Below are 24,985 nucleotides of genomic sequence, written 5' to 3'. Positions count from 1 at the left end.
ATTTTATCCTCAGAAACACAGTGATAGGGAGCTCCTCTATTTCTGAGATCTCCATGCAAGCATGAGTACTTTATGATCCTGGCAAACTTTGGGCAAGCCCCCATCCTGTTGCTGGGAGCCTGGTACCCTGGCCTGGGTGGAGAGCTCTGAGCAGGGGGACAAGCATGAAATAGAGGTTTGACATGAAGGAAATACATCCTGAAGGGTGAGAATATACTTGAAACTCATACATTAAAAAGATCATTTTTACTTAAGAAGCAGGGAAGGAACAAATCAAATTTTCATAATATAGAGAAGTTAGCACTGCTAAAATGGGAGATGGTATATATTTCCCACCAGTCTGAATTGAAGATTTATGGTTAGTGAATTTAATGCAGCTAGTCATTTGTATTATTGTCTAACAAATCTTTAATTAGCATAATTAGGGGTTATTAATCACCATTTAAGTGTGCTAAAGGCAAAACCTAACCCATAAAAATTATTTTAAAATAAACCATTAGTGTAATAAATCCATCTTTATAAATATTTCCTCCAACATAAAATGTGCATGATAGAAAACTCTGTACTTAGTACAGAGTGGACTGTTTCTGTGTAGAAGAGTACTTCCCCAATAGTTCAAAGGTGGCATCATCCTGAAACTGTTGTCTTTTGTAATTCTCCCACTCTACAGTTCTGTGGAGAAATCACTGTAATGTAGCAAAGGGAAAAAACAGTCCTGTCCTACAAGAATGGGAAATCTCAACAGCTCGTTATCTTTCATGGAGAAGCCTCACTGCTGCAACTTAATCTCAACCTGGTTTATAAGGTGGTAATATGGTTAAGATGGGAAGAACTAGACATCAAGGAAAGGAATGCCAGGAACTCATCCACGAGGACAAAGGATCCTGTTTCAGCACCAGGACAGTGGCCACTGAGATCCCTAGCCTGTGGACCTGGGGCAGCCACAGCTGTGACTTGAACCACAAGTTCTAGATACTTATTTTCAATGGGATGTTGGCATTATTTGCAGCACAGCACTTAACTTACACAGAGCTTCCGATCTGTGGATAATGGACCGTGACACCATCTTCTTTGGTACTTACTACTTTCAATTGTTTGGTGTTTCATCATCTGCCCACCTTTTAAATGTCCCTAGAGCTAGGGCCACAATTACCTGAGTAGTTCAGTCTCCTTCTGATACGTGCATTCACACCATCTGATGAAAAGGTTAACCACAGATAGTAGACTGCCAGCACAAATTTGAATCTGACTGAAGTCCTTTGGTGACTAAATCTGCTCTATGCCAGTTGACAGCTGGATTAACTCTTCAACCTTCTCTAAGTTAACCACTAACCAGTAGAATATTATTTAGCCATTAGCACCACTCCAAAATCATACCTGATGAAAAAAACACTCTCATCTAATTGACCCTCCAAAACAGAGTAAGGTTTTCTCAGCTTAACTTGTCTTTGTGAACATATATTCAGTGATTGTTTTTCAGCATTTGTATTTTTCACATTTTATGTATTATTTATTAGATGTTTTGTAGCTCAAAGGAGAGCCTTTAGCACTGCTGTCTCAGGAGGAAGAAAATGACCAGCTGCAGAAGGGATACCAATAATACAGGCTTGCTTAGGCTAAAGCTTGGCAAATAAATGCAGATAATTTACATTTAGGGAAGGGGGTAGAAGAAAACCCCCATCCACAATTATAAAAGAAAATTAACCATGTAGGCAGATGAAGCCTAGAGAACACCAAGCTTCTGTCTGGGGGAATAGAGTTCAGAGCGCCATGACTCAGTATTTCCACTCAGAGCACAACAAGGTATAGCAAGAGAACAAAGCCATGACCGTGTGCTGCTTCTTTGCCGAGACATTAGCATCCTTCAAATGGAGTGATGACCAGGAAGCCAGGAAAAAATTATTACTCAAGACATTTATTACAAATGTCACGAACATATTCATAAAGTAAAATTAGTTTAAAAAACAGAGAACGAGAGCAAGTGATAAAACAAGAAAAGCCAGGGCTCTGAAATTACACCTAGAACACAGGAAGATGTCATCTTTACGAATAAGTAGAATTAACTACATTCTTAAAATAGTTTTAGTGCATTGCATTTTTAGAAAAGGGACATACCCTCACCCCCAAGAAAAGGTTCCTGCAACACTGACAGTTTTGTGTGACTATTCTAACCTGACCACCGTCTGCTTCCAACCCCAATGAGAGCAATGAGATCACATGTGTTGGTGGCAACAGCTGACCATCAACCTCTAATGGTGAGTCTGGTGAAAATGAAGCGTTCTGCCTTCTAAACTTAGAAAGCAAATTCCAACAGCCACAATGCCCTTTTCACCATCACGAACAGTTTTTGTTGTGCCTGCTTAAACTTGTGACAAAAATAACAGTCAAACTCCAATTGGATAGTTTTGGTATTAAATTAAACATTAAGGTGTTCTTCCCAAAACATAAACTAAAATCACCTCTCAATGCATTAAAAACAATGAGGTAGGCAAAAAATAATAATAAACATGTAGGTTGAATTTTTCTTTCTTCTGCAAGCGCAGACTGTGGTAAAACTGTTGTTGCACTTCTAGGTTTAAACAAAAATTAAACCTTTAACTGAGGCAGTGCTAATACTGTCACACAACAAAGTTCTGGTCATTATACAAAATGCACACATTTTCTTTTTCTTTTTTCTTTTCTTAGAACCATCTGCACATGATTTAGGTAAAACTTGGTACACAGAAAAATGACTGAGTTGTTGGCCAGGACATCATCGGTCCCCCCAAAAATCCAAAGCAACAAAATGGGACCCTTTAACCCACCCCACCCCAATCCCGCCCACAAAAAAAGTTATCCTAGTTAAGTGTGTCTTTCACATTTTATAAATATTAACTTCTTAAACCTGCACCTTCTTCTTTCTCCACATATTGTCACATTACAAAAAAGAAATGTCAATTAAATACATTGTTAATGTTACTATATTAATCTGCTCTCTCCTTTAGCCAACTGCTCCTCTCGCCACCACTCTTCACCTCCTTGTGCCCATCGCCAACAAAACCGATGGCATGTTCATTGTCGCCACCTTCAGACACCCAACAGGACAGAGTCACTCAGAGACAAGGAATTCTGGAGCTGCAGGTAAGGTGTTCTTTCTGGCCTGATGCTCAACCCCAAACACTTCTAGCACCGATGGTAGAATCTGAACAGCACCAGCTGCAATGCAGCCTTGATTTATTTTTGAGTAAGGAAAAAAGAGAAATTGGCAAAAAAAAAAAAAAGTGGGAAGGAAGGGAGAGAGAAGAGCCAATACACGAGGCTTGCACACACAGCTGTCCTGGCTGCACCGGTGCAGCTCTGAGCTCCAGTTGCAAGGAATTCCAAGTTCTCAGGATCTTGAAGACTCTGGAGATCAACAATCCCTGGATCACACTGCTTCTACCAGCTCAGAAGAGAAGTCCTGCCTAAGGTCATGAAATAAACCTGACTGCTGCCACCAGACCGAACAGAGGCAAAAAACACCTGCAAAAGCAAGAGAAGAAATGGTAGTTAGCAGACCACGGGGTACCTTTCTGGAATTCCAATCAGTCCCTACAAATATGCCTATAAAGACAATCTAAAAAGTTCCTTAATTTATTTCAGAATCCATTAAACTAGGGGAATACATGATCAAAGTCAACAAAAAATACCCCATTCCTGAAAGATAGTAGTAACTAAAAAGAAATCATAAGGAAACATTACCTTGTCATTGCGTTCACATAAGAATTTTAGTCTTTGAGCCCTTTTGTGCATAAACACACCATCCAAGTGACCAGTTTCCACAGATCGGATCTCTATGGCCTTTTCTCCCCAGCCCATTGTCTGATTGGATCGAATATATGCTTTAGGGGAAGGGAAAAACACAAACCATTAAGGTGAGGAACCAGTCTTGAAAAGAAGTTGCTTATACATGCAAAAACATTTACCTAAATACCCAGAATTCAGTGATTTTTGTTTTTAAGTAGCCTGCCTCAGAGCTGGAATCAGGTCAGTGACGAACTGCTTACCTACCTCAAGCACAAAACCTGGGTTCAATTTATAACATTATCTAAAAACAAGACCAATACAATCAAAATAAACCCCCCATTTAACAAAAAAAAAAGAGTTGTAGCTTTGTATAGAGTTTGGTGTACATGTTCCCATCAATCCAGCCATGAGAGAAGGTAGGGGGCAAGAAATGAGGAAAACGATAGGGACTTATCTGCAATAAAACTAAAATTGCTTTGAGATTTAAACACAAAGCCATGAAGACTTCAAATACGAGCCTCTGTTCCTGATACAAGATTGCTTCTAGCAGTGGCTCTGTCCTGCAGCAAATCATATCCCATTCTTTGCCTCTCCTTTCTTTTCACAAATCAGTCTTAAAATATCTGCCCTGCCAGATGCCAGTGGGTAACCCACTCCCAGCTACTGGGGAGGGTAAGATCTGGAAGACTGTTATTTGAAGCCAGCCAATATGCAAGAAAGCTAAGTGAGAGAATGAGGCTCTGAGTTCAAGTCCCTCAGTTCAAATGCAGGCACACAAAGAAAAACAGAAACAACAACAACAAAAAAACAAATTTGCCCTATTTTCTTTGGATGTCTTAAGGATTGAATGAGAGATAGGAATAATATAGTTTTTAAGTCTATAGTAATTACTTAGATTTTGTTCTAAATGCATCTATGATACCACCATCATCCTTTATTCCTACAATGTAACTTTCCACTGTCAATATATTGCCAATCATTCTGCTCAAAAGGTTTGAACATGTAAAATTAGTATGACTGTTGGGCATAGCTGGTATGCATCAGTAATCTCTAGCTACTTGAGACAAGGCAGAAGGATTGGGAGTTCAGATCTAGCCTAGCAATGTTAGATTCTATCTCAAAAATGAAATATAAACAAAAGGGTTGGGGTGTGGCTTAAGTAGTAGAGCCCTTGCCTTCATGTGCTGGGCCCTGAATTCAATTCTCCAAATAAATGAACCAACAGATGAATGAATGAATAAGTACAAAAACTAGATGCAGTCTTAAGAGAAAGCTTACAAATGCTGCCTCATCCTTCTGTTACATACCTACAGATGTTGGCATCTCTCCCCACTGTAGAACCACGTCCTTCGTGATCCTTCCATATGTGTTCACATAAACCCCCTCATCTTCATAACATACTAGAAGCTCCATCCCATCCGTGTTGGGGAGGATAATGATTGCATGGGGTTTAATGCTACATTGGATCTAGAGAAGAGGAACAGAGTGTAGGGGAGCATGTTTATAGCTATTTCCAGCCCTGTGAAAGTGCTAAGACTGTACAATAGGAAATAAATAATATTTTAGAAAATCCATGTGATATATACCCACAAGTCTACCATTCCAGGTTATGTATTGACTCACATTTTCTGAGACTCTTGAGACATATTTGGATGGTAGGCTCCATTTGAGAACCATTCCCAACTCAGAGGTGCTCTGGACTATCAGCAACTGCCCCAAACCCATCCCATGTTAGTCAAAGCAAAGATGAGATGACTTTAGGAAGGCTTCACAGTGCCAGGAAGGTAGATTTCCACCTGTCTTACAGCATGGAGCTACTGAAAATGATACTTCATTTAAATACTCACCCCCAAACCTGGGGAAATAAGGAAACCCTGCTTGTGTTAGTTCACTAAGCAGAGTAAAGGAAAAGTCAAAACAAAGTGAAGCCAGTCAACCAACCATAGAGTGTGGGTTCTTTCTTACGTGTGTTGGTAGATATATGTCATAGACTGATCCTGAATCCACATCAACAGCATGGAATCCAGCACAGGATCCATAGATCACTTTCAACCTCTGGCCTTCCTCAACAGTGAGATCCACCAATAATGGCTTATGTACCAATTCTCCAAATGACTACAAAGAAGTAATCAAAACAGAGCATTAGATGAAGCAGAACTTAGTCCTAGCAGCTCAGACTGGAGAAGCTAGGCCTAAGAGTTATCCAATTATAAAATAAGATTTTATTATGCTAGTATATATATAATTAGTATCTGGAAGACATTTCTTCCAGAAATCAAGTCCCAAATCCCTCCTACCTAGCCCAAGAATCAGTGCTATCACTTACTATACTGTTGTTTTTCTTGACCAGGAAAACATGAAAAGTTAAACAGTGAAGACTTCCTGCAGAACATTTTTTGACTATTCTAAAGCAGTGTTGGAATGAGAAGTCCTAAGAGTCACATACTAGGATTATGATCCAACTGTCTATACAGTTATTAGAAGAGCTATAGATATCCCTTACTTTAATTTTCTCACTAAACAGTAAGATCTAGTATTGGATCTGTATTGTGCTAAATAGCTTCAGGTCTTTATTAATTAGCAGTATTGACAGCTCACAGGAATGGAATGGTGATGAAACAAAACAGGTTTAAATAAGATGATATGTATAAAAGCAACTAGTACTGCTCTTGGTATATAAAGGAACTAGGTTGCAAAATACAATACAATATTCTAATGAATTATCTTTATTCAAAAACACTAGTATTTACTTCCTAACTCATTCAGCTTCACGGGGAAAATAAGAAAAACCATCTTCAAAATATAAATTTTCCAAATTATTGAAATTTACCCTTTCAACCAAACAAATCAAAACTGTTTTAAGTAGAGTAATTCTGTATGAAAAAGTCTTAATTTCTTATTTGCCACTATAATGGTTCAGAAGCTACTCTCAAGGTTTTGTGTCTAATATCAGAAATGATATTATCAATTCATTCCTAATGACAGCAATACCAATTTTAATTAAGAATTTCATAAAATTATATTTAGTATAAACTAAATTATATTAAAAATATGCATGAAAAATATTGATAATTTTCTAGTTCAAAGGGGTGTTGAAAAACAACTTTTTTCAAAATGTTAAAAATACTAAAAAAAAACAAAAAATTTATTCACTACTCTTTAGAAACATAATTCCCAGAGACATATAGGTAATTGAGTATATAGGTAATTGAGTATATAGGAACTCACAACTAGAAAACAGTCCTAATTTTTTTATAAAGGCTCATTCATTTACTTTCCTAAAACTGTATGTACAATGGCAAAGCCATCATATTTAGGGGCAGTTGTAGGGTTTGAACTCAGGGACTCACACTCTTGCTTGGCTTGTTTGGATGGTGCTCTACCCCTTGAATCACACCTCCAATTCTGTTTTTGTCTAGTTATTTAGAAGATGGTGTCACCAACTTTCTGCCCAGGATGGCTTCAAACTGTGATCCGCTGGATCTCAGCCTTCCAAGAAGCTAGGATTGTAGGCATAAATCACTAGCACCTGGCATTTTTTTTAATTTAAAGAAAAATAGAACTGTATTATATATATTTTAACTTCATTCATTTCCATTTCTTATGTTAAGAACTGCTGTAATTTTTAATAGGTATTCTACTTAGAACTGAACTGATGAATATTTTTCAATCATATATCGAGCTATTTATACATACTCATGTCTTTATATGAATATCTGCTTTTTAATGGATGATTAAAGTAATGTTTTATTGTATGGGTTTGAGAAGCAGCTAAGCTTATTATGTTACAAATTGCCTCTCTTATGACCAAACTATATTCTGTATTAACAGATAGTGTATTATATTATTCATTTTATTTTTTCAGGCTTTTTAAACTAAATCCCTAGCTTATGGTTTTTTAGCTTACACAGTTAATACTACTTTAAATGCACTTGCTGTTGTTACCTTAAAGGCCATAAATTTGTGATATGGCTTAGGTGCCCACGCATAGACTTCCACAGAACTCTTCAAAGCAATTACAAGAAATTTGATTCTTTCATATTTTACTGAAAAACAAACATAAAAAGCAAGATACGCATGTCAGTATCAACAAAGAACTTTAGCTATCTTTTTCAAACTTTAAAAATATGCCTTGTAGCTGGGTGCTGGTGGCTCACACTTGTAATCCTAGCTACTTAGTAGGCTGAGATCTGAGGATGGTTCAAAGCCAGCCCGGGCAGGGAAGTCCGTGAGGCTCTTATCTCCAATTAACCATCAGAAAATCACAAGTGGCACTGTGGCTCAAATGGTAGAGCACTAGCCTTGAGCTGAAGAGCTCAGGGACAGCACTCAGGCCCAGAGTTCAAGACCCATGACTGACCAAAAAAAAAAAAAAAAAAAAAAGCCTTATATTGAGTCACTGAAATGAGCAAGGAAAAAAATGCAGATCAAGATCAGGCCTTGTACATTGCTTTTACCATTCTTCAATGTATAACCTATGATTTTCCATCCTCCGATCCTGATCCTGTGCTAGGTTCAATTCTAGTGTTCTTCTCTATATTATCAATGTATATTTTCACTAATGTTCCTAACTTTTTAGATTCTAAGTATTTTATTGTCTCGAGGGCCCAATATTACTTCAAAAGGTAATGGCATGACTGATGAGCCAAGAAGCTCCTGAATCACAAAGGAAGTATCAAGGGTCTTCATGGGGCTTTCATAGACTGAGGAACACAGAAGATTGTATCAAAAGAGTTCTGAGTATTGAATTCTACCAGGAAATCGAATTATCCATGCATAAGATCCAGTATTACTGTAGACCATATCTGAGTTCTAGAATTTTACCTGAAGTTAGGAGCCAGAATAGAAGCAGTAAAGCAAGTCTATTTTTAACCATAAAAAAACACCTGCCTCCTTTCCATGGCGGTTTTGAATGTTTCATATACCCTTGGCCACATGTGACTTACTGCTCCCCTACACATATACCTACCCTACACATATACCTACCCATCTCTATACAAACTAATATACTATTACTTAAATATTTGAAAAGACTTGTTGACTTGATAGCTTTCCTTGTTAAGATTATACACACTCTCAAAAACAAGAAATCAATGATATTATTAAGGCACTAAGGATTATAAAAGGCTGGCCAAACCAGCACTGCTTAGAATTTTCTGAAATGATGGAAATGCTGTATATGTATGCTAATACAACACAGCTCCTAAACACTTGTTGCTATTGAACACTTAAAATATATTCTAGGACCACTAAGGAACTAAATTTTTAAGATTTATTTAACTTCAATCAATTTAAGTATTTTTAAAATAGTTTCCTGTTCTTGGAGGCAACAGTAAACTTAATTAATGAATATATTGCTTACTCTTATATTCAGAAAATATCTGGGATACATTGTTTGAATTATGAAAAATTCAGCATAACCTAATACTCCTTATCACAAGTACAGTTTCCCTACAGGATAATCCATTTATGTTATGACTCCTTTGTTACTTACTGGTTTGCTTATTAAATTTAGTTGTAGATGACCTTAGCACTAACTCATCAAATAAAATACTTCACAAACACACTGCACAGAAAATCACCTCAAAATCTATACCAAAGAAATAGCATTACTTTACAGCATCACCCACAAGTATTCCAAATATTGTAGTAGATCCTATTATCATTGTTAACAATGAAAATGGGATCGCAGATTAAGATATCAAGGATTATAAGAGGCTGACTAAACCAGCACTGCGAAATGATGGAAATGCTTTGCATCTGTATACCTATGCTAATGCAACTGCTATTAAACATGCAGCTATTGAACACCTAGAATATATACTAGGACTAATATTATATAAACAAGAAAAATGTCAAAAATTATATTCTTGGAAGCAGAAGAACAGACTATAGTATGGTATGTGCTTTCATAAATACATAAGAAGTATGCAAGCAAAAGTCAACATTTCATGGGTCCCTATCTTCAATAAGTCTTTGGTATATAAGTATTTCAAATACTACTAGTATATATCACCATTCCAATAAAACTTTAATTCAGCTTTCGTCCAATATTTTCTCTAACATTAGTACTAGTTTTTCTCCCTCACATATAATGAACAATTGATACTGGGTTTGCTCCAAGAAAAAAAACAACACAGTTGCCATGTCACAGTGACCAGCCAGCCAGTCTCATTCATCAGAGAACACAGTAGTTCTGTTCAGTATAGTTGGTGTAAAACAAGCCATAATTCTACAGGCCAAATTCTCAAATGTTCTTACAGTGACTGCTCAGGATGCATCATCCTTCAAATAGAGAATGAACAAGCAGTATAAAGGAAGAATCAAGCCAGCTGGTTTATTTGGCAGAGATTCCTTAAAAAGGTTACTTTGAGCCACAAAAGGCATGGAAACTAATTTTTAGAAGGAGTGGAGGATTAGAGATGTTCCAAGAGTGTTCAAAGAGTGCTTGCCTAGGATGTACAGGGTCCTGGGTTTGATCCTAGCACTGAGAAAATAATTTGAAATAAAGTAATAAAAGGATGAAAAGACTCTCACGAGATAAAGATGTAGAGAAGACTAAGAACAGAGTGAGAACACAGATCCAAATCTGTGCTGTTTGTAAGTTCAGAAGTGTAGTGAGGCATTGTCTAAATGAGACTTCAGGTCAGAAGACACCTTAGAAACAGAACACCACAAAGGAGTCACCACAAGGAGTTTTAAAAACAGATTATTACTATAAATTTCAAAGAACACATGAATCATGAACTAAACCATTATTAAACTCTGAAACAACAAATCACTTAAAATCTAATATAACATACCAACTTTATAGTGTACACATCCTTCCAAATCTCCTACGGTTGTCCATCCTTGCTTCTTCTCAACTTCCGGATCATTGTGAAGTATTTTATTTCGTAACCAGGACAAATAGTAAACACGTAATTTATCCTTTTTGCCTAGCAAAATAAATATAAGTATTTTACAATCATGTACAACAAAAAGATTTCTTCAAAGAAACTTCTATAAATAGTAAATATTATTCACCCTGAGGAAATTATTTTATATAGGTTTTATCCGAAATTCAATTTAAACTTTTCAGATGAACTTTTGAAACTCCTATAGAACTATCATTGGGCATAGGCAAGTTGAGAAGGTTTTGAAAGAATAATAAACTCACACTTACTTCAAAAATAACAGTTATAATGTAATACTGTGAAATAAGTATTATCCCTGTTTACTGCCATACTCCTAAACAAAATTCTGTACTGGACATCAGTGGCTCATGCCTGTAATCCTAGCTACTCAAGAGCTTAGATTTGAGGATCAAGGCAGGAAGCCAGCCAGGGCAGAGAAATCCCTCTAACTCTTATCTCCAATTAACAAGCAAACAATCCAAAAGTGGAGGTGTGGCTCAAGTGGTGGATTATCAGCCTTAAGCAAAAAGCTAAGAGAGTGAAAGGCCCTGAGTTCAAGCTCCAATATTGACATTAACACACCTTCACACACACACACACACACACACACACACACACACACACACACACACAAACACACACACACACACAACACATCTACTCACATGTACACACAACTATATTATCACTAAAAACACTTAAACAGGTATAAATTTAACAAATAGCCCTTTTCAAGATCTAGTTTAGTAAAACAAAACTGATGAAAGATACTAAAGAACAACTGAACAAATGAAGAAACATTCCATTTCATGGACAAGGCCCCACACTTTCAAGATGTCAGCCCTCCCAACTTGATCAAGCTATGGCACTCACAAATTTGCACATGATGTACACACATGCCTAGTAAACATACAACACAAACGAAGGGAGGGATGTAGGGTGGGAGAAGAGAGAATCCAAGTGGACCTTAGATTCGGCAATAACTTTGTAGTTAAAAACACAATCCAGGGGAAGGGAAAAAACAAATCGTTTAAATAGGGATACAGGTGGACCCACTGCCACAATGAGATGTATAAGTTGTTATGTCAAAAAACCAACTTTACAACTTTGGCCAGGGGTGGGAGATGGGAAGGGAAGGGAAGGGGAAACAAAGAAGGAGGCAACAATGCTTGATACTCATTACCTTGCTCATGTAATTGTAACCCCTCTGTAGTTTCACACACACACACAAAAACACCACAATCCATGAAAGAAAAAAGCAATCATTAAAATACCAGAAGATACTGGTAAAGAAAATGAGTAGTAAGTCACAGGGAAAAAGTATGTATAAAATACTTAAAAATCTTCTAAATAAAATAAACAAAAGTCTTAAAACTGAAACATAAGAAAACAGCAATCCAATTAGAAAACAGGCTAAAGATCTAAGCAAGGTACTTTACCAATGCAATATACAGATGACAAATAAATGTATGAAAAGACACTCAAGTTTTTATATATCATTAAGGAACTCAAAACAATGAGACTCCACACTAATAGGATGGCTAAAATGCAAAAACAGTGACAATACAAAATGCTAACGGAGATGGAGAACAACCAGAAACTTTCATTTATTGCCTGTGAATGCAAAATGATACTGCCATTTTGAAAGGTAGTTTGGCAGTTTCTTACAAAACCAAACAGTCTTAGCATATACTCCAGTTAGTTGGGTTTCTGAGCATTTGTCAAATATGAGGTAAAAGCTAGTTCATAAAAAAAAAAAAAGCTTCAAAAAAGCTTATATATTCTTGACACAGCTTAAAAGCAACCAAGATGTCCTTCAATAAGTTGATTTCCAACTTATCTGTTTCTTCTCATGGATTATGCTTTTAAGGTTGTACCTAAAAAGTAATTTGCCAAGTCTAATATAATGGAATATCACTCAGAAATATAAAAGAATGAGATATTAAGTCACCAAAAGACAGGAAGGAACCAAAATTGTGATCCACATATTTCACACACACACACACACACACACACACAATGTTTTGGGTAAGAAGCCAATCTACAAACCTAAGGCTACATTACTGTATGATCCAGATTCATAGTCATACAAACTTTATACACTGCATGATACAACTTATGACCTTTTTGAATACGAAAAAGATATGGAGATACTGAAAAAGAATAGGATAATTTGGCAATAGGTGATCATTGTTCCTAGAACCTCAGGAAAAAGGATAAATAGAAAGCTTTAGGGCATCGAACTATTGCTAAATAATGGCAGATCCCTTCCATCTGACACAGTTAAGAGAATGAGTGAACTCTAACATAAACTTTAATAGTGTCTTATCATTAAAATAATATACCACAAATGTGCCACTAATACAAAATGTTAGTAATAGGAGAAATTGGTTATCTGCCACAATTTGAACATTCTCCTCTCAGGTTTCTGTAAACTAATATTGCTGTATTTAATTTAGCCAATACATTAGAAAATGAGGTAACAGGTTCTAGAATATTTGTAAACCAAGTCACAGTTCTGCTTTACACTTACCAGAAATAGTCACCAAGACGTTTAAGCCCTCAAGCACATCCATTTGCTGAAATCTCCTTCTGTTGATGAGAGGATAAACCTTCCCTTGTCCACTTCTGTCCAACAGCATCAGCCCGCTCTCTGTGCCCACTAGCAAATTCACTCCTGTTTCAAGGACACAGAAAGGCCTGAATTTTATGCTATAATTGGCAAGCAGCTATGTTGTAAGGAAGAATAACATTCCTTACTTGGAAAGAAGTTTTCTTAGAAACTCAGAAAAAGAAATTCTTAGAATAGTTGGAAAGCTAAAGCAACCAAACTTGCAATGCACCAGTATATGGAAGTGATAGAGACAAAATTTTATTTAAGAATAAGATGTAACGGACACCTCATCCCTTCAACTGCCTTCACAATCCATCCTTTCCTCAGTTTCCTTGTGCTATAAACTCACTTATCTTGTGGCTTTATATATCCTACACCTATTTGGCACAAAAGATACTTGAACAAATGTTAATCTGTTACAATGGTCTCTCCATGTTTTCTTCACCTTCATTGGCAAACTATTGGAATATGTTATATTTATAGACAGAGCCCTCTATAAATCTTTATCAGTTTATGATCTGGCTTCTATCACTCAGTCTCCACCATCAGCAATACAATTGCATTCAGTTCTCTCAATCTTCACTTCTTAGGAATATTTAAATACTGGGACCTGCCCTGTATCTCATCCAAACTCTGAACATAGACTTCCCTGGTTTTCCAATTCTTCTGCTGGAGAAAGCAAGTTCCTGTTTCTTTATCCCTTCTCAGTTTCTTACAAAGATGCTGCTACTGCTTGCTGAGTGCTGACATACATTCCCTCCTGAGCTCCAGCATATCTAAGAAACAATCCACAATTTCCCTGTGTTTCCATTTGGTACAGCCTTCTACTGCAACCATTTTTCCCACTTAGGAAAGTCAGCTAATTATCACCAGAGGTAATACCTCTTCTTTCTGCCACTTCCTTTTCCTTTCCTTTGTTCTCACTCTAGTTTATACCTTGACTACCTTACAACTGATATTCAAAGATGTTCATTTACATTTTTGTAAAAATTGCTACTTTCTTTATGGCTACATATTAATTTGTAAATTTTACATGTCTACATTAAGGCTCCCTTACAAAATAATTTGAAGACATATAAATTTTTAACTTAGCAATAAATAAAATTTTTAATGCTTACATTAGGACTGCCTGTTCCTGATTATTTTAAGAGTTCACTGATTAGGCTACTAAAAACTATAAAAATTGAAAAATTGTATCCAAAAAATTCTATGTAGGCTGACAACAAATGCTTTACAATTCCATTTCAATTCAGTGATAAATTATGATACTGTAGGCAAAGCAATATATTAAGTGCAGATAATTCATAATGAACATAAATAGAAAATAATCATGATCAAAATGATGTGCCAAAGTAACTGGCTCCAACAGGGGGGAAAAAACACCTCATTAAAAACACAATAAGCAGCTGGGCGCCAGTAGCTCACGCCTGTAATCATAGCTACTCAGGAGGCTGAGATCTGAGGATCACAGTTCAAAGCCAGCCCTGGCAGGAAAGTCCGTGAGACTCTTATCTCCAATAAACCACCAGAAAACCAGAACTGGTGTTGTGGCTCAACCGGTAGAACACTCGCCTTGAGCTGAAGAGCTGAGGGACAGCACCCAAGCCCAGAGTTCAAGCCCCACGACTGACAAAAACAAAAACAAACACAATAAGCCAGGCAACCAGTGGCTCATGCTAGTCAACCTAGCCAATTTGGAGGTTGAAAGCCTAGGGATTGTAGTATGAGGCAAGCGAGAGAAGGTAAGTTCTTTGAAATTCTTAGCTGGGTACAGTACATTCCTCTTTCATTCTAGCTTTGTAGGTGGCTGAAACTGGAAGGACTGCAGTTCCAAGCCATCCCGCACAGAAAAGTTTTCAGGACTCCATCTCAACAGAAACTGGGCATGGTAGTGTGCAACTACCATCCCAACCACTGTGGAAAGTCTAAAATAAGTGAACTGAAGTATACAGGCACACTTGAGCAGAAAATGACACCCTATCTAAAAAGTAACCAGTACAGAACAGTAGAACACTTGTCTAAGAAGCACAAGGTCTTGAGTTCAAACTCCATTACCAAAAAAAATTGTGCCAGTAATAAGTAGTAAGCCAGGCACATTAATGTATGTTTATAGCCCCAACTATTTTCGAGGCTGAGGTAAAGGGATGGCTTGAGCCCTGGAAATTCAAGGCCAATCTGGGCAACACAGACTCCTATCTCAAGTCTGTAAAGCTAGTTTCTTAGTAGGTAGAAAATGGGGTATTGTGGTTGGAGGCCAGCCCAGGTTAAAAATTCTTAATCAAATCTAGGTGTGGTCACACACATCTGTCATCCCAAGCTCAGGGAAACATCTGTCATTCCAGAGCAAAGAGAAGTACAGACTGGAGGACTGCAGTTCAGTCCAGCCCAGGCATGAAGCAAGACTCTTAAAAATATGTAATTGAAAATATATGATGTAGCACTTTACAAAGTAAAAACTAGTTATTTAAGATGATTAAAAAAGAATGCTTACTGCAAGCATTTTTAGGCAGTACAAAGCACTAACCTAACCTCTGTGTGGACTTTACAATTCCAAAATAATGCTAGCTCTAACATATTCTTTTTTTTTTTTTTTTTTTTTTTTGCCAGTCATGGGGCCTGAGCTCTGGGCCTGGGTGCTGTCCCTCAGCTCTTCAGCTCAAGGCTAGCACTCTACCACTTGAGCCACAGTGCCACTTCTGGCTTTTTCTGCTTATGTGGTGCTGAGGAATTGAACCCAGGGCCTCTTGCATGCAAGGCAAGCACTCTACCACTGAGCCACCTTCCCAGCCCCTAACATATTCTGAATTTTCTCCAATATGGATATAGCTCCAATAGTAAAGGTTTTAACTTTTTTGAGTCTGAATCTTATAAAAAGACTCATTTTTAACTTAAGAGGAAATCGGTGAGTGCTATCATAGTGGTCTAAGAAAATCAATCCCTAGTCAGGTGCCAGTGGCTCACACCTATAATCCTAGCTACTCAGGAGTCTGAGATCTGAGGACTGTGGTTCAAAGCCAGCCTACACAGGAAAGTCTGTGAGACGATCTCCAATTAAGTATCACCCCCACTCAAAAAAAAAAAAAAAAAAAAAAAAAACAACCAGAAGTGGAGTTGTATCTCAAGTAGTAGAGTGCTAGCTTGAACACAATAATTCAAGGACAGAGCCCAGATCCAAAACAAAAAAAGAAAAAAAAAATCAACTCCTGAAGTGCTTCTACCCAAGAGCATCTCAAAGATAGTAATTTATAGAAATATTTTTCAATGTTGTCATTTCTCTAACTAGTCTTTACATGATGATAAAAGAGGAAGTTGCACTGCATCCCCCCCTTTTTTGTGCCAGTACTAGGGCTTGAATTTAGGGACTCAAACTTTCTTGCTCATAGCTGACACTACCAACTCCAGCCTTACTTTTTCTAAGTTATTTTGGAGACTGAGTCTCACAGATGTTTTTACCCAGGCTGTCTTTGAAATAAGATTCTCTGATTTCAGCCTCCTTAGTAGTTAAGACTACAGGCATGAGCCACTGGTGCCAGGTAGTTTCACTGCATTTTTAAAAATACAGAATTGAAATACTCCCCAATTTTCTTAAAAGTATCAAAGAAGCTATTTAGAAAAAAAAGTTTTAGAAAACTTCTAGTTCATAGAAAAAAAACAACAAAAAGCAATCAGTCAAGAGTGTGTGTGTGTATTTATATATATATATGTGTGTATGTGTGTGTGTATATATGTATATATATATATATATGTGTGTGTGTGTCTATATACATATATATAGTGAGAGAGAGCGGGGTGGGGGTGGAGTGGGGCGGGGCGGGGTAGGGGGTTGTCCAGAATCCCCTAAATCATTGGAGAAATGTAAGACTCTGACCAAGCCAATCTATTCTGGACAAAATGCCATCTGGTAAACATGGGTCACCACCTACAAAGAGAATTGACATGCTCTACACATTTATACACTGAATGTAATATAATAATTTTTGGGGATATAAACACTCCCATTTGAGTCCTTTACTATAAACTAAAATGATGAGCACCCCTACTCTGTGAAATGATGGTAACTGACATTTACTGAGAAAAAAACACTGTGGATGCTGTACTAGGTGCTGACATGTAATGCCCTTATCCCTGAAAAAGCTATTCTTTACCTTAGTTGATAATAAAGAAAAATCCTTATGACATGATCATCACAGGCTTTAAAGTATGCTTTAGTTGTAACAAAGGCAGAAATCCTGACATTACAAGATAAACAAGTTGGTATATTTCTAATAGGTATTGACAACTGCTCCAGCAACCTTGAAAGAGAGGGGCTAAACAGGAGCTTAGTAACATGGCAAAAGAGAAGCCAAGGATAGGCTAAAGTAAAAAAGATGGATGAGAAGGACAGAGCTCCTTCTTCAATGAAAGTAGTAGTAATAGGAACACACCGATGTTCAAAAGATGAAGTTGAGGGCCTCATGTCAACATCACAGATTTCCATACATGCAAAAGGAAGAGAATGGCTATGCATGAGTATCCTGGTGATGAGGAGAGGAGAGCTGATTCACCATTGTGGGGAATGTGGCAGACACTGATATTTAATGAATATACTTGGGGAGCATGCACCATGGAACTCAAACCAATGGATCTCTCATGCATTCTGCTCAGTTATATGTATAATAATGAAGGAATACGAGACTATTTTCTTGTTAAAATAGTTAATATAGTGTTGAAGGCAGTGGAAAAACAAAAACAAAACATGAGCTAGAATACAAAATAAGGACAAGTACAGGCCAAGGGCTAGCAGAAAGTTACGCTTCAGCATTTGAGAAGGCAGTGATGCCTGTGTGCAAGAATGTCCTCTCACACTGTCTTAAGTTCTGAAATGCTGCACAAACACAGGCAGGTCAACAGTCCTTCCTATAGATTTTTTTTTTAACCATTTCTAGTTCCTTTATTTTTATTATTTTTTTACTAGAATTTTTTATTTAAAATGTTATTATAAAGGTGATATATACAGAGGGGTTACAGTTACCTAAGTCAGGTAACGAGCACATTTCTTTTTCAACAGTTTTACACCCTCCCTCATTTTCTCCCAGTTTTTTCCCTCCTACCCCAATTCCCCACCTAAATTGTATAGTTCATTACCAACACAGTGTCTAGTGAGTATCACTGCTAAATTAGTTCACCCTTTGTCCCACCATTTCTCCTACAAATTTTTGATCAGCAACTGTTTTTTTAAGTCTTGTTTAGATGCTAGGCCCAAGTCACAGAAAACAAGGGGGGGGGGGGATCTAACATTTAAAGCAATGCATCTGGCCCAGGTGCTGGTGGCTCATACCTATAATCCTAGCTACTCAGGAGGCTGCCACCTGAGGATCATGGTTTGAAGCCAGCTAGAGCAGGAAAGTCTGTTATATTCTTCTTTCCAATAAACTTCCAAAAAACCTGGAAGTGGAGCTGTGGCTAAAATGGTAGAGAGCTAGCCTTGGGCAAAAGAAGCTCAGGGATAGTGCCCAGACCCTGAGTTCAAGGCCATGGACTGAAAAACAAAAACAAAAACAAAATTAAATTAATTTTTTTTTAAAAAAGCAAAGCATCTAAATGAACTTCATCCAAACATGGGCCAAGTGTTGTTTCATCCTTTCATAGCTCCCCTTTACATGAAGAAACCAGTCCTGATCATTCTTTCTAATGCCCAGTTACTGAGATGACTCCAGGCACAGCATGTACACTCAATCCCACTAATGCACACTTAGCCACAGGAGGGGAATTACAGGATTCACTGGCCTTTGCGCCCCCCGCAATACCTCCCCAATATTCAAAGGTTATTTTCTAAAAAACAAGTAACAATCTTCCCTTCGAGTAAAAATAAGAATGGCAGTAGATACCTACCCCATAAAGCAGCACACAGAATCTCCGAGTTAAACCTCTTCTTATATTTACGAATTTCGGGGGTGTCACTCTGTGGCCTAGTGTTAGTAGGGTTCACATTGACCACTGAGCCCTTCCTGGTAGGATCTTGCCTTATGGCTTCAGGTCTTATTCCATCACAGGAAAATCCTACTGAAATACAATACATTTGAAATTATTTTCTGTACACACGTACAACTCCTGTCTCTCTTCTTCACTATACAACAAGCAACTACTCATATACTACAACTAACATTTTGAAAGAAATGCTTATGGAAATTGACTATGTAGCCGACTGTAAATAAGGCAATACAAGTGGGACAGGAGGCTTCTGTACTTGAGGTCTGTGCCTCTCAAAACCTTCAAGCTATGCTTAAGCCACCTGAAAGAACTATGTAAAGGGACCAACCAAGACCTATTTCACCTGCTTTCTTGTCGTTGCTGTTACTTACCCACAGAAGTTACTGTTGTTCCACTAGATGGAGAAATTTGTAGTAATCTGGGGTCTATAAAAGGTGTAAAGGAGGAGGAAGATTTGTGTTTCTGGAGTGTGCTACTAGCGGACTGAGTCTGCAATGTAAATTTCAATTTCATTAATACAAATAACATTTAAAAAGTGAACATTAAAATCATTTCAATCCATTTCTATACTATTCCCAATCCAAACTCTGGTCTTCCTGCATCTTTCCCCGAAATCATTTTCACAGGGAGTCTCTATGTGGCACCCCTATGGCCACACCACCAGCCATTTCACTTGCAGTCACTCGGAGAGCCAAGCCTCTGCCAGAAAGAAGTGAATTTCTGACATTGAGGCTGCCAACTACCAATAAACCTATACTTTGGAATCCTGGTTATTTCTTCAAAAATAAAATAAATGACTATAATGTAAATTCCTAAATGAAAGCTGAAATTTCTTCATCTCAATTCATCCCTTCTGACTATATCATCTACTTGCCTACAAAAGTCCAATTTATCTATACTGGAATACTGACAGAAATTTTATTCTATTATTTTAAATTGGGCTTTCTGCCAGAAAACCCCAGGAGCTTCGGCTCCTCTCTGTTTAGGTGCATTACCCTAAGACCCATACCCAATGGGCTTGTAAGTGAAAGGTGCGAGTGACAAAGTAAAGCGTATCTTCTGGGATCTTTTAGGAGCACTAGTGTTTGGTTAATAATGTAACTTAACACCAAAAAAAAAAGACACAAAAAGTGAAACAAATTGTTAAGTGAAAATGTAATGATGATTAAAAACAAAACAAACGGAAAAAGAAACTTGCCAGTTTAGTGAGTTAAGGGTTATAGTAAAATATAGTAAAATGGAGCAAAGTGTAAAATATAAACATAAGAAGGAATAATGTGAATATAAGTGGAATGTATATATCTCAGGGGAAAAAAGAACATGTCTGATCCAGTACTTTTGTCTTGTACCATTTCACTCATCATGGGCACCTGAAAGTCACCATGTCTTCTGCCCAAGCCCTCTCCTAAACTCCCCAGCTGACTTGTGTGCTAATTCACAGGCATTCCTCTGCTTCATGAGCCAGTGGCTGACCCAACCAATAGCCAATCTAACGCTGAACTGGGGAAGCACTCAACTTGCACAACCTAGGAAAGGATTGTTCTGATTCTTTCTTATGAGAAAACCAAAGTAGGAGCAGCAGTCAGTTAAGGGTTTACATTAACAAAATTGGCTGAAGCTATAGTTCTGACTCCTTGGGTATTACACTAAAGTCTCATCTGGGAAGTCAGATCACTGTGTAAGTACAGGGTGTTAAAGGCAGGCTCTCACTGCTCTTGGACATGACCCTACTCAAAGAACAAAAAATCATCCAGCTAATACTCAACCACACAGCATAGCCATGCCACAAATGCACAGGAGTTCCCATACAAAACCTGAATTAAAAGCACATTTCAGATCTTAGTCCTTGCTTAATATTTTCCTAGATTTCTCCCAAAAGCCTTTGGCCTCTTCTTAAAACTGAATGGCTAAATTTCCTGGAAAGAAACCCTTTTGTAAGAGTTGGTATAAACAAGATAACCAGCCAGGAAACGCCTCCCTCTAAAAAAAACAAAAACAAAAACGAAAGAAAACAAAACACTAAATCCAGGCCTGTTTGAAGGAGATTCCCATCCAAGTCAAGTTTGTGCAGGTAGGCCCAAGTCTGAATAACCAAATTTTCCTATACTTCACTATTGTAGAAAGAGATTGAAAAAGCAGATTTCACATTATCTACAAGAATTTCATGCCAAATACACAATGGATCTGAGAACACAGCAATCATTTCATTTAGATTTAGAAAAATAAACTGAATAAAGCCATGCAACTACACTTATCCAGAGAAAGTAAATGGTGAACTAGCAAGTTTGGAAGGAAATCCATCTAGGGTTAGGAGGTCTGTATGCAGATCTGAAACATGTTACTTGGGGGATTGGGAAGAGGGTAGGTGACAGAAGAAAGCAGGGGTAGGGAAGGAGAGGACGTTGGGAAGGGCTCCTTTGCAAACTAGCTCCTAGGCAATGCCGGTCTAACCCCAGGAAAGCAGCCAGCTGTGGTGTGAGACATACCTCATTAGCAGTGAGCTTGTCCTGGGGTGTCTGTGGGGACATGGTGGGTGTCGGCTGGCTGGAGGATGGGGAGGAGGAGGTGGAGGAAGTGGAGGAGGAATGGCTTTGCTGTAAGAGATCTGGCAAGAGGTGAATGCGACCGGCAAAGCCATTGCTCTCATGATGGCTGGCACGCTTTTGGTCAACTGTACTCTGTAGAAAAAACAGGCATACTGGTCTCGCTCAAGCGCTGCTGACATTGCCTCCAACCCTACAGATAACTGCTTTGTTTAAGGTGCTGTGTAACTTTGCAAACTCTTAAATTACCAGGGAGAAGTTATGGAAACTAGTCTAAATTGCTCACAGTTCCTCACTAAAATGCACTGAGCCAACAGAATTCAAGGTACTGCATCTGGTGGCCGCACAACTTAAGCAAGACATGCTTCACCTGGTCATGGGTGCCACGAGCTGGTTGCAGGCCATTATCCCTTATTTTCATTCGTAAATCTTTCTTTGTAAAATTCTAGAGAATACCCTGTGGCTTCTTCGAGTCCTGGTCTTTCCCACCTGCTTTCCATCCAAATGCACTGCCCTAGCATGAAACAAGTTTAGGACAAAGTCCCAAAGGCCATCTCGGTGCCCTGTCCTATTTCAATGAGGAGCATTATCACTTGGATGAAGTCAAAGCTAAGAATGCTGTAAAACTAGTGATCCAAAGTGAATATGTCTTGTAGCACACATTTAATTCTTCAACAAGTGGGAAGACTAACACAGAAGAGAGACCTCCTGACCTTTGTGCCAAGAGTCTCTATAGGACTGGGATGAAACCTGCCCTGCCTGCCTCACTTGCTCCTGCTGCAGCTCCACAGACACTGAGAGTTGGGTACTCTCAGCAGAACCTCTATGGCTGCTTACCACAGGCTCCAGATCTGTGCCCTCACTCTGTGAGCCTGAAGAGGACTCCCTGTGACTCTCCAACTGTTCAGACACAGACTGTGAGACTTAGCGTGGTGCTTGAATGAGGGCTGCCGCAGGCATGCAGAGGAGCAGCAATGTGGGGTGGAAGACTACTGACTACCTTAGTAGCATGCAGCACACACCTGCCTCCCTAGCCCCAGACACACTACCTTTAGGGCCTTGTTAACATGAAAACAGATGATGATGTAGAAACAGCATGAGTGAGTGAATGAGCAAGTGGGTTAATGACTACAGGAGAAGCTCAGCCTCTGACAACGGGAGGAAGACATGGGTACCTGGCGGACGATTAGAGTGCCCTCCTTGGAAGGGGTCACAGCTGGTTCACTTTCAACATCATCATGAACTATCATGGTTTTCACAGATTCTGTTTCACCATTGCTCAAATTCAGAGATGACCTAAGAAGGGAAAATCCAGACATGAAGGGCACTACTTCCAGAAGTTGAGGACATCCTGCTGAAAAATTTTTCATCTTCTCAGTCAAGGTTGAGATGAAAATACACGTATAGCATTTCTTCAAGGAAAGCAAAGGCTTAGTTCTAGAACTCCAAAAAGGATTTCCTTGCAGTTTAAGTTTATAGAGTACTTCTTGTCAATTAAAAGAGTTACACTAAACTGAAATTTCCCTTCTGTCACATCTTTAAATGAAAAGAAACAAAAGTGCATATTAAGGGAGGCAACTCATAGACACACACAGAGAAAAGGGAATTAGATACAAAAACTGCCCTGTGTGTTGCAAGTCTAACAAAACTACATGTCAATGGTCACAGACTCATGTGACAGGTTTAGGGAAAAAGGCCTCATCCTCCCTAAAACACCCAGGACTGACACTGCTCTGGTGTCCTCTGCTCCTGAAGTGGACTCATCAGCCCCTTCCTGTTCCACGTCATCATCCTCCTCATCTGTGGTTCCTGACTCTTCACTGGAGGATGAGTAGTCCGTCACTTTGTGAGGTGGCCGCACATCTTCCACTGCTCGAAGCTCTTTGGCCAGTGCAGTCAAATCCTAAGCAGTATAGAAAAGAGAAAGTTAGGTGAAGGGGGAAGTAGCAAGAGAACAGATGAGAAGCTCCATAAATTACCACAATGTCTATTTTAGAAAACTATTATATATAATATTTACTAGTTTCAAGTGAAAATGAGTTTTTATGGCTTTTTGTAGAAAGAGAGGAAACATAGGTAAAAAATAAAAAAGAGGGGCTGGGAAGGTGGCTCAGTGTAGAGCGCTTGCCTTGCATGCCTGAGGCCCTGGATTCGATTCCTCAGTACCACATAAGCAAAAAGAAAAAAGCCGGAAGTGGCGCTGTGGCTCAAGTGGTAGAGCGCTAGCCTTGAGCTGAAGAGCTGAGGGACAGCGCCCAGGCCCAGAGTTCAGGCCCACGACCAGACCCCCCCACCCAAAAAAATAAAGAAAGAAAGAAAAGAAAAAAGACAGAAAGTCAAAGATGTTCTACAACAAGTTAAATAAAATGCCTATAGTAAGATGACAGCATTGCTATTGTTTTAAATATAAGGTAAAAGTTGACATCTTGAGCTTTTTTTTTTTTTTTTTTTTTTTTTTTAATTTTTATTTGTTTTCGGTTGTGGGGCTTGAACTCTGGGCCTGGGTGCTGTCCCTCAGCTCTTCAGCTTAAGGCTAGCACTCTTCCACTTAAGCTACAGCGCCACTTCCAGCTTTTTCTGTTTATGTGGTGCTGAGGAATTGAACCCAGGGCCTCATGCATGTGAGGCAAGCATTCTACCACTGAGTCACCTTCCAAGCCCCTTGGAGCTTTGTTTTAAAGACATCAGCCTATGAAACAAATTTCCTTCTAGGGAACTGATAATCTGAAAACAAACTTCTAGTTTAATAGATCTGATTATCTGTTTAGGTTCTGTTTCTTCAAACTTTTATTAAGAAACCTGAGAAAAATAACAATGACAGTAGTACCAGTATATAAGTTATGTCTCAGTTTGCTATTAGAAACTGGCCACATTTCTGATAAGGGCTATGCAGGGAGAAAGAGGCCAGGTGATCCAGGATCCCCTCCTCTCCCCCCGGCCTTCCATCCAGCATTATGCTTATTTCTCCATGATACTACCAGTCAATGTGAACATGAGAAAGGGGGAAAAAGCCTCCAAAAGGCTTCATTTTCCTTTATTCCTATAGACTGAGATATTTTAAGATTCTTATCAATTTACCAGATAATTTTCACAAGTGACTATACTCCATATATACTATATTTTTCTATTGGGTAATTTTTTTAAGCTAAGTATTTTCTTTTTTAAAGAAGTTGTTTTCTTCTTCTTTGCACTTGAGA

The 24,985-nt window shown here is 38.3% G+C and overlaps 1 protein-coding gene across 50 annotated transcripts in view; it reads right to left on the bottom strand.

The window, feature by feature from the left end:
• Positions 1-1,899: 1,899 nt before the first annotated feature.
• Map4k4 (mitogen-activated protein kinase kinase kinase kinase 4) overlaps positions 1,900-24,985 on the bottom strand; it is a 177,071-nt gene continuing 153,985 nt past the window's right edge. For 19 of the 50 annotated variants that reach the window (XM_069988552.1, XM_069988551.1, XM_069988554.1 and 16 more), the window contains 12 exons: positions 23,516-23,691; positions 22,964-23,084; positions 21,732-21,923; positions 19,617-19,734; positions 19,147-19,317; positions 13,195-13,338; positions 10,569-10,703; positions 7,711-7,811; positions 5,707-5,880; positions 5,073-5,232; positions 3,721-3,860; positions 1,900-3,501 (listed from right to left, as the gene is read on the bottom strand). In XM_069988552.1, coding sequence (XP_069844653.1) covers positions 3,418-3,501; positions 3,721-3,860; positions 5,073-5,232; positions 5,707-5,880; positions 7,711-7,811; positions 10,569-10,703; positions 13,195-13,338; positions 19,147-19,317; positions 19,617-19,734; positions 21,732-21,923; positions 22,964-23,084; positions 23,516-23,691 — 1,716 coding nt within the window. In that variant the 3' untranslated portion in view covers positions 1,900-3,417. The remainder of the gene's footprint in view (positions 3,502-3,720; positions 3,861-5,072; positions 5,233-5,706; positions 5,881-7,710; positions 7,812-10,568; positions 10,704-13,194; positions 13,339-19,146; positions 19,318-19,616; positions 19,735-21,731; positions 21,924-22,963; positions 23,085-23,515; positions 23,692-24,985) is intronic. The other 31 variants (XM_069988556.1, XM_069988589.1, XM_069988560.1 and 28 more) reach the window with 4 other exon arrangements.

The sequence above is a fragment of the Dipodomys merriami genome, unplaced genomic scaffold, assembly GCF_024711535.1.
Source record: "Dipodomys merriami isolate MVZ:Mamm:240054 unplaced genomic scaffold, mDipMer1.0.p SCAF_36, whole genome shotgun sequence".
NCBI lineage: Eukaryota > Metazoa > Chordata > Mammalia > Rodentia > Heteromyidae > Dipodomys > Dipodomys merriami.
This window is presented reverse-complemented; position numbering and strand designations above follow the sequence as displayed.